At 36.1% G+C, this 10751-nt stretch overlaps 1 protein-coding gene across 1 annotated transcript; it reads right to left on the bottom strand.

The window, feature by feature from the left end:
- Positions 1 to 5088: 5088 nt before the first annotated feature.
- LOC139863915 (uncharacterized) lies at positions 5089 to 6876 on the bottom strand. The gene has a single exon (XM_071852517.1). The coding sequence runs from the start codon at positions 6874 to 6876 to the stop codon at positions 5089 to 5091; it is 1788 nt and encodes a 595-aa protein (XP_071708618.1).
- Between the last annotated feature and the right edge of the window lie 3875 nt (positions 6877 to 10751).

The raw sequence follows: 10751 nt of genomic DNA, 5'->3' as shown, positions 1-10751 counted from the left end.
CGCCGGCCGAAAGCCCCCGCCGCATCGTGCGGGCCGGACCGGACTAGTTATAAGCTTAATTTTGGTGATGTGATGGTGTGGAATGAAAACAATTTATTACTGTAAATGCTTTTTTATTTAAAGATTTTTAATTTAAATTTGTAAAGGTTATTACTCCTCTTATTATCATACGTACGGAGCACTATTTTTTCAAAGAAAACTTCCTTTAGAAGCTTCAACTTCATTGGCTACTTTTGACAACACACTTTTTCAAAACAACTCTACAACTCATTTTTGTATAATTAGACCTCTACAGGTAGACCGGTTACGGATGAAACAGGTCTAAATAATCCCTCTGCCAAAATCAATGATATAGAACCGGTCTAGATGTGCAATAGAACCGGTCTAATTGTACAAAGCGGTCTACGTGAAGAACCTTTTCATTTCAGGCGGTAATAAGAAATTATTAAAAAAATTCACATAAAATTGGAGGTAACTTATCTAATCGGCGCCCCTTTTCTTCCTATGTTATCAGTTTTACCTGCACACAAAAACATCAACACTTTCTACCCTCCACCCATCCCATTGTTGCTAACTGCATCGGTGCTGTTGCTTTTCAAGCTAACTCCACCGTCTTTAAATTTGATTTTCAAATATGAACCAACTGTGACAATGGTAATTTTTATTGACGTTTCTCTGATTTGTTTTTGCTCTTGTTTTATTCTACAAATTGGGTTTGTTAAACCCTAGATCTATCACTGAGTATGGTTATTTTATTCTACAGATTCAGTTTGTTAAACTCTAGATAGATCTATTGTTGAGTATGGTTAACACTTAGACCATTCGTAACGATGAGCGGTGTCACTTTTGGTGTCACTTGTCTTTTTGTACTTTTTGAATTACTATGACGTTTTTCTTTTTTGAATGAAACAGTGGTGGTGTTTCTTTTTGGTGTTATTATGTTGATGTGTCAAAATATAATTGGGGATAAAAATAATATTTTTAAATTAATAAAAAAAACAGAAAAATACAAGAAACAGCCGTGACATGCCTCGTCACTTAATCCCGGACTCCAAAGTAACGCCGGAAGTGATGCTCGGTTACCGGAGGTAAGTGGCGTTTCTTTTGTCCAACAAGGCAAGTGACCGTCACTTGGCCACCGTTACAATCTGTCTTACTATTCCTTTTTCACACTTCATGTCTGACTTTATGCATTTGCATTGAATTGATATTGATATTTGTGTTATTTTGAAAAATGTCAGCACAACTTATCTAATTATATTATATAATCATGATCATTCAGTAGGAGATCAGTCGATAAATATATTTTTTAATTAATTAATAATGTTTACATTATATAACATTAAGTCTTCATCATCCTATAACTCTATTTGGATCAAATAGATTACGATTTATGTTTGATTGGATCGGTATAGTTTCAAACTTTCGAGCTTCAAAAGTTCAAATAAACAAAATACTTAGATGGGGCTTAGATTGAGTCCTTTTCTTACAATACAATCATCATTGTATGTAACTTACATCTAGATGCCAATTTACATGCTATAATTATGTTTAATATAGTGATGTTATATATGTTTCATGTGATTCTCTGCATCATAAAAAATAAGGTAATGGTCCCAGTACTTTCGTTAACTATATTGATTAATTTAGATTAAGAATAACATTACTAATAAGTTTCTTATAAATTGTGCATGGATGGAGGCTATGTGTAAATCTCAAGACTTGGGTTGATGATCCATCTCGTATGTATTGATACAATATAACAAATCATCGTGTATATATGCTCTTGCGTGTTATATTCAGTCTATTTTACATATGTATCTTCCTTGTCTAGAGCATACATGTGAGAGAATATGTTTTCGTATGGACAGATTGTATACATAAGCTAGTTGAACTTCAGACATGAGCTTAAGGTATATTGAGGATGTGCTTCAAGAAACTAATAAGCCCCCTTATGCATGTAAGTTGCCGGAATATTGTTCTAGATGTCTAATGGATCATATCTATTTTATTGAAACAGGAAATGCAATTTAAGATGCTGAAAAGTAGCTAAGTGGATACATCCAACAGAGAAATTGGTATGTGCCTAAACTTCAAACGTAACTTGTTCCTATACGAGGCATTATGTTGATCATAATCATCAAATATGTCAGATTTGCAATCACTTGTTTTTGATGAGAAATAGATAAATATTTGCAAACTTATAGGCTGTTTATTTCTTTCGCAGTGTCAAACTTGCATTTATTACTTTTTTGCAGTTTTCCGATTTATTACTTTTTTGCAACATTCCCATTCATGAATGTTTGCCCTTATCAGCAATTAGGGTCCTTCATTGAATTATTAAAGATATAAGGCTTATAATTCAAGTATTCATATAAGATGTTAAGATCTTTAAAGGTATGATCTCCAAATTTTATATGTTGTATTACTACTTGTGTTTCATAGCTAATTCTTTTTGTATTTCAGAAATTATGACCACTGTCCACCCATCTGCAGTTGGTATTATCCTGGAGATCGATAGTTGCTGATAACGAGGACGCTGTTATGAATTGTAATGCAAACAGAAACTGATGGTTATAGAACACAATCTCACAATCTGGAAAATTGGCCTCAGGGCTGTTTATTTCATTCAAAATATAGTAGTAATAAAAAAAACTGATGGTCTCTTCAAACAAAAGACTCTTAAATAGGAAAATAATAAAGGAAACTTTTAAACTTCCAGTTCTTGAAACTTCCAGTTCTTGAAACTTCCAATTCCAGCATTTGCTAGGTCTTCACGAATGGGCTGTTAGGCCCACTGAACCCTCCCATCTCATATTCTATAAAATCATGTAGCCCAATAGATGAAAGCCCATTTGGCCCGAGTCTAGTTGCATTAGAACCTGCATCATCCCCTCCCCCTTTCGAAAGACTCGACCTCGAGTCAACACCATCATCACTGTCAGGAACATAAGGGGAAAGATCCGCCACATTGAATGTAGCGGACACATTGTAGTGGCCCGGCAACTCAATTTTGTAAGCGTTATCATTAATCTTCTCAAGTACCCGGAATGGTCCATCAGCCCATGGATTAAGCTTGCCACAACGACCCGGCTGGAACCTCTCATTTCGCAAATGGATCCACACAAGGTCACATACTTGAAACACAACATGTTTTAGACGTGCGTCAACCCGCCTCTTGTAAACTTTGATTTGACCCTCCATATATTGTCGAACCTGTTGGTGCATTTTCTTGAAATAATCAGCTTGTTCACGACCTTCAGACGATCCCGAATCAGAAACAACCCGCGGCATTAAATCAAGTGGAGTCAATGGATTACGACCATAAACTATTTCAAACGGACTCTTCCCCGTGGTACGGTTGAGAGACCGGTTGAAGGCAAATTCTGCTTGTGGTAATGCGAGATCCCATTGTTTGGGATGATCGCTAACAAGGCTCCGCAATAAATTTCCCAAGCTACGGTTAACAACCTCTGTTTGCCCATCGGTTTGAGGATGATGGGACGTACTAAACTGCAATTTCGAACCAACACGAGCCCACAAAGTGCGCCAAAAGTGGCTCACAAACTTAACATCACGATCGGAAGTAAAAGTTTTTGGGATACCATGTAACCGCACTATTTCTGCAAAATAAAGTCGGGCAACCTGACTGGCATCAAACGTTTTCGAACATGGAATGAAGTGTGCCATTTTTGAAAAACCCACAACCATAATCGAATCTTTGTGTCACTGTGTCCGAGGTAATCCTAGAACAAAATCAAGAGTCACATCTTCCCAAGGGCCATTTGGTATAGGCAATGGAGTATACAAGCCTGCATTTGTCCCATGTGTCTTGGCAATATGGCATATACGACAACGTGCGATAATACGGTTGACATCTTTAACCAAATGAGGCCAGTAAAAATGTTCCTTTACCATTGCTACTGTTTTATTGACCCCAAAATGACCTGCAAGTCCACCGGAATGACTCTCTGTGATGATTGCGTGACGTAGCGAGCCCACCTGAATGCACAGTTTGGTACCCTTAAACAAATATCCATTAGAAATCACAAAATTCAGGAAGTTACCTTGCACACATTTAGACCAAATGCTCCCAAAGTCTTGATCAGTAGCATAGTGATCACGCCAAAATTCCAATCCTTTGACTTGGTTTTGCACAGTAGTAACTAGCGTGTAACGCCGACTGAGAGCGTTGGCCACTTGATTTTGAGAACCCGCTTTATGTTTAATGACAAAAGAATATGCTTGTAAAATTTCAACCCACTTCGCGTTTCGGGGACTTAACTTGTGTTGCCCTTGTATATACTTCAAAGATTCGTGGTCCGAGTACAACACAAACTCGTTAGGCAACAAATAATGACGCCACGTTTCCAAAGTGCGAACTATGGCATAAAATTCGCGGTCATATGTCGAGTATTTTCGCCGTGCCTCATTAAGCTTTTCACTAAAGAATGCGACGGGTTTGTTGTTTTGACTCAACACTCCGCCTATTCCCACTCCCGATGCATCACATTCGACTTGGAACACATCATTAAAATTCGGTAATATCAAGATTGGAGCATGAGTTACCTTGTTCTTCAAGTTGTTAAAAGCTGATGTTGCTTCCTCATTCCAAGTGAACCGTCCACCCTTCATACATTCGGTTATCGGGGCAATGATGGAACTGAAATTTCAAATGAACCGGCGATAAAAGGAAGCAAGTCCATGGAAGCTTCTTATTTCGTGAATGCTAGTTGGAATTGGCCAACTAGTAATGGCTTCAATCTTGCTGTCATCCATGCGTATTCCATCCTGTGACACAATATAGCCAAGAAAGGTTACTTCCCTTGACATGAAGTGACATTTAGTCCCATTTGCATATAAACGTTGGTCACGTAACACATTAAAAATCTCATGAAGATGCTCCATATGTTGAGTAATATCCGCGCTATAAACCAAGATATCGTCAAAGTATACCACCACAAATTTTCCAATGAATGCTTTGAAGACATGGTTCATTAGTCGCATAAACGTGCTCGGCGCATTTGATAGCCCAAAAGGCATGACCATCCATTCATACAACCCTTCACGTGTTTTGAAAGCCGTTTTTCACTCGTCTCCCGGTCTCATTCGAATTTGGTGGTACTCGCTCCTTAAATCAATCTTTGAGAATATTTTTGAACCATGTAGCTGATCAATGAGATCATCGAACCGTGGTATTGGGAAACGGTATTTGATTGTGATTTTATTCACGGCTCGGCTATCAATGCACATTCGGTAAGTGCCGTCATGCTTCGGAACCAACAAAGCGGGCACGGCACAGGGGCTCATACTTTCCTTTATTAAGCCCTTTTGCAACAACTCAGAGACTTGTCTTTGCAACTCCTCAAACTCCTTCGGGTTCAAACGATACGCGGGTTTATTTGGAATAACAGAACCCGGTACAAAGTCGATGCAATGTTGGATATCCCGTGCTATAGGTAACCCGGGAGGAATTTCCGATGGCAACACATCTTTGAATTCGTCCAACAGTGGTTGTATAATACTTGGAATCTCCTTTCCTTGCTCATTACATTCTGTCACAATTAAAGCAAACAACAAGGTTGAGTTCCTAAGTTCCTGTTTCAGCTCACCTTTATGCAAGAATAATGTCGGTTCCACTGTGGATTTCTTGCTAGAGTCTAATGGAGCTAATATGATGTTGACGCCATCCTTCGTGAAACTATACGTGTTTTTTAACCCATCGTGTTTAGTCTTTCGATCAAATTGCCAAAGGCGACCCAACAGTAAATGACAAGCATCCATGGGAATGACTTCGCACCAAACCTCATCATTATATTTATTGCCAATCGAAAATGTAACCAAACAACGTTTATTAACTTTAATATGATTACGCCAAGTTAATTGATAGGGTTCCGGATGGTCGATTGCTTGCAGCCCCAGTTTCTCAACCATCTCGGTTGAAACTACATTCTCGCAACTACCGCCGTCAATGATCATTGTACACACTTTTCCTTTAGCGATGACTTTAGTACGAAAGATATTATTTCGGAGCCATAGGTTATCACTAGTCTGTTCAGGGTGTGCATTCAAAGCCCTTTGAATTACTAGAGCTTCTTCTTGATCCGGGTACACGATCTCATCAGTATGTTCTGCTGCTTTTGTAGCCTCATCATATTCCCCATCCGTGTCATAGACGGGTTCTTTGACATCTTCCCATACCGTGACGGTTCTTTGATTCGGACAATCCCTCGAATAATGCCCGAGCCCTTGACATTTAAAACACTTTGGAGAGCGGTTATTGGGTCCCTGACCAGATGAGAAGGCCCTTGGGTCGGGTTTATTCTGATTGGGTACTACGATATTCCCTGACTTGGAATTAGCATTAGAAAATGTTCGTGTAAAAGGAACCTTTGTTTTATTGCGATTCTGTTGCTTTTCCACCTTAAGTGCAAGGCGACACACATCATTGAATGACCAGTAGGGTTGTAAGTTCACGACATCAGCAATTTCCGGTTTCAAGACTCCCAAAAACCGCGCAATTGTTTGTTCTTCTTCCTCTTGAACATCGCAACGCATGCGAAGTCGTTCAAACTCTTGAATAATTTCCTCTACACTTTGTGTCCTCTTGCGTAAATTGTGATACTCCAAAAACGATTCTTGTCTATAATTTTCAGGTAGAAATTTGGCACGCAACAACTTCTTCATCTTATCCCATGTTTCGACTTTGGATTTTCGGGCATACGCCCTATTCTTGCGAACATTTTCCCACCACAAGGACGCGTGTTTGCGTAGTTTCGTTGCCACTAGTTTAACCTTGAGGTGTTCGTGGATATCCTTAAGGTCGAATACTCTTTCCACCGTATGTAACCATTCAATAAAATCGTCCGGTTCCATTGTTCCCTTAAATTCAGGGATCTCGATCTTGATGCCTAAATTGCGTAGAGGATCCTCACGATGATCCCTACGATGACCCGCCGCAAACAGATTCGTCTCAGAGGTCTCCAATTAGCTGGTCTGATCCGAGAAACTTTCTTGAAAATCATGGTCCCGATTGAATTCTAACTCATCAATTCGTCTTTGTAAGCGTGCGATTTCAGCATACGGGTCGTGATCGCTGCCTCTTCCAGCGAATCTGCGATTTCCACCTCGTCCAAAACCACCTCGATTGTACCGTTCGGCCATCCCTGGACTACTGATACCAGATAATGCAAACATAAACTGATGGTTATAGAACACAATCTCACAATCTGGAAAATTGGCCTCAGGGCTGTTTATTTCACTCAAAATATAGTAGTAATAAAAAAAACTGATGGTCTCTTCAAACAAAAGACTCTTAAATAGGAAAATAATAAAGGAAACTTTTAAACTTCCAGTTCTTGAAACTTCCAGTTCTTGAAACTTCCAATTCCAGCATTTGCTAGGTCTTCACGAATGGGCTGTTATGTAGTGACCCGAACTTTTTCATGTTTATATATATATTAAATGAAATTGTTATTTACATGATTAAGTGTTTCCAACATGTTAAGCAATCAAACTTGTTAAGACTTGATTAATTGAAATAGGTTTCATATAGACAATTGACCACCCAAGTTGACCGGTGATTCACGAACGTTAAAACTTGTAAAAACTATACGATGACATATATATGGTTATATATATAATTAACATGATTTTATTATAAGTATGTATCTCATTAGGTATTTTAACAATGAGTTATATACATAAAAATGAGACTATTAATTTAAGAAACTCGAAAATGATATATATAACGATTATCGTTATAACAACGTCTTACTAGGTACATATGAATCATATTAAGATATTGATACACTTGGTTAATTATGTTAAATGATAAGTAAATATATTATCAAGTGTATTAACAATGAAATACATATGTAAAAATAAGACTACTAACTTAATGATTTCGAAACGAGACATATATGTAACGATTATCGTTGTAACGACATTTAACTGTATATATATCATACTAAGATATATTATATATCATAATATCATGATAATATAACAATTTAACATCTCATTTGTTATAATAAACAATGGGTTAACAACATTCAACAAGATCGTTAACCTAAAGGTTTCAAAACAACATTTACATGTAACGACTAACGATGAATTAACGACTCAGTTAAAATGTATATACATGTAGTGTTTTAATATGTATTCATACACTTTTGAAAGACTTCAAGACACTTATCAAAATACTTCTACTTAACAAAAATGCTTACAATTACATCCTCGTTCAGTTTCATCAACAATTCTACTCGTATGCACCCGTATTCGTACTCGTACAATACACAGCTTTTAGATGTATGTACTATTGGTATATACACTCCAATGATCAGCTCTTAGCAGCCCATGTGAGTCACCTAACACATGTGGGAACCATCATTTGGCAACTAGCATGAAATATCTCATAAAATTACAAAAATATGAGTAATCATTCATGACTTATTTACATGAAAACAAAATTACATATCCTTTATATCTAATCCATACACCAATGACCAAAAACACCTACAAACACTTTCATTCTTCAATTTTCTTCATCTAATTGATCTCTTTCAAGTTCTATCTTCAAGTTCTAAGTGTTCTTCATAAATTTCAAAAGTTCTAGTTTCATAAAATCAAGAATACTTCCAAGATTGCAAGTTTACTTCCAAGTTTTCTAAATCCATTCCAAGTAATCATCCAAGATCAAGAAACCTTTGTTACTTACAGTAGGTTATCTTTCTAATACAAGGTAATAATCATATTCAAACTTTAATTCAATTTCTATAACTATAACAATCTTATTTCGAGTGGAAATCTTACTTGAAATTGTTTTCGTGTCATGATTCTGCTTCAAGAACTTTCAAGCCATCCAAGGATCCTTTGAAGCTAGATCTATTTTTCTCATTCCCAGTAGGTTTATCCAAGGAACTTGAGGTAGTAATGATGTTCATAACATCATTCGATTCATACATATAAAGCTATCTTATTTGAAGGTTTAAACTTGTAATCACTAGAACATAGTTTAGTTAATTCTAAACTTGTTCGCAAATAAAAGTTAATCCTTCTAACATGACTTTTAAAATCAACTAAACACATGTTCTATATCTATATGATATGCTAACTTAATGATTTAAAACCTGGAAACACGAAAAACACCGTAAAACCGGATTTACGCCGTCGTAGTAACACCGCGGGCTGTTTTGGGTTAGTTAATTAAAAACTATGATAAACTTTGATTTAAAAGTTGTTATTCTGGGAAAATAATTTTTATTATGAACATGAAACTATATCCAAAAATTATGGTTAAACTCAAAGTGGAAGTATGTTTTCTAAAATGGTCATCTAGACGTCGTTCTTTCGACTGAAATGACTACCTTTAAAAAAACGACTTGTAACTTATTTTTCCGACTATAAACCTATACTTTTTCTGTTTAGATTCATAAAATAGAGTTCAATATGAAACCATAGCAATTTGATTCACTCAAAACGGATTTAAAATGAAGAAGTTATGGGTAAAACAAGATTGGATAATTTTTCTCATTTTAGCTACGTGAAAATTGGTAACAAATCTATTCCAATCATAACTTAATCAACTTGTATTGTATATTATGTAATCTTGAGATACCATAGACACGTATACAATGTTTCGACCTATCATGTCGACACATCTATATATATTTCGGAACAACCATAGACACTCTATATGTGAATGTTGGAGTTAGCTATACAGGGTTGAGGTTGATTCTAAAATATATATAGTTTGAGTTGTGATCAATACTGAGATACGTATACACTGGGTCGTGGATTGATTCAAGATAATATTTATTGATTTATTTCTGTACATCTAACTGTGGACAACTAGTTGTAGGTTACTAACGAGGACAGCTGACTTAATAAACTTAAAACATCAAAATATATTAAAAGTGTTGCAAATATATTTTGAACATACTTTGATATATATGTATATATTGTTATAGGTTCGTGAATCAACCAGTGGCCAAGTCTTACTTCCCGACGAAGTAAAAATATGTGAAAGTGAGTTATAGTCCCACTTTTAAAATCTAATATTTTTGGGATGAGAATACATGCAGGTTTTATAAATGATTTACAAAATAGACACAAGTACGTGAAACTACATTCTATGGTTGAATTATCAAAATCGAATATGCCTCTTTTTATTAAGTCTGGTAATCTAAGAATTAGGGAACAGACACCCTAATTGACGCGAATCCTAAAGATAGATCTATTGGGCCTAACAAACCCCGTCCAAAGTACCGGATGCTTTAGTACTTCGAAATTTATATCATATCCGAAGGGTGTCCCAGAATGATGGGGATATTCTTATATATGCATCTTGTTAATGTCGGTTACCAGGTGTTCACCATATGAATGATTTTTATCTCTATGTATGGGGTGTGTATTGAAATATGAAATCTTGTGGTCTATTGTTACGATTTGATATATATAGATTAAACCTATAACTCACCAACATTTTTGTTGACGTTTAAAGCATGTTTATTCTCAGGTGAATACTAAGAGCTTCCGCTGTTGCATACTAAAATAAGGACAAGATTTGGAGTCCATGTTTGTATGATATTGTGTAAAAACTGCATTCAAGAAACTGATTTCGATGTAACATATTTGTATTGTAAACCATTATGTAATGGTCGTGTGTAAACAGGATATTTTAGATTATCATTATTTGATAATCTACGTAAAGCTTTTTAAACCTTTATTTATGAAATAAAAAATGAATG

This window comes from Rutidosis leptorrhynchoides, chromosome 8 (assembly GCF_046630445.1).
Source record: "Rutidosis leptorrhynchoides isolate AG116_Rl617_1_P2 chromosome 8, CSIRO_AGI_Rlap_v1, whole genome shotgun sequence".
Taxonomy (NCBI): Eukaryota; Viridiplantae; Streptophyta; class Magnoliopsida; order Asterales; family Asteraceae; genus Rutidosis; species Rutidosis leptorrhynchoides.
The sequence above is the reverse complement of the archived record's forward strand: the minus strand, read 5'-3'. Positions and strand labels throughout refer to the sequence as shown.

Bases quoted from the DNA above. Each gene is read 5' to 3' on its own strand.
- LOC139863915 (XM_071852517.1), bottom strand. From the start codon at position 6,876: ATGGAACCGGACGATTTTATTGAATGGTTACATACGGTGGAAAGAGTA.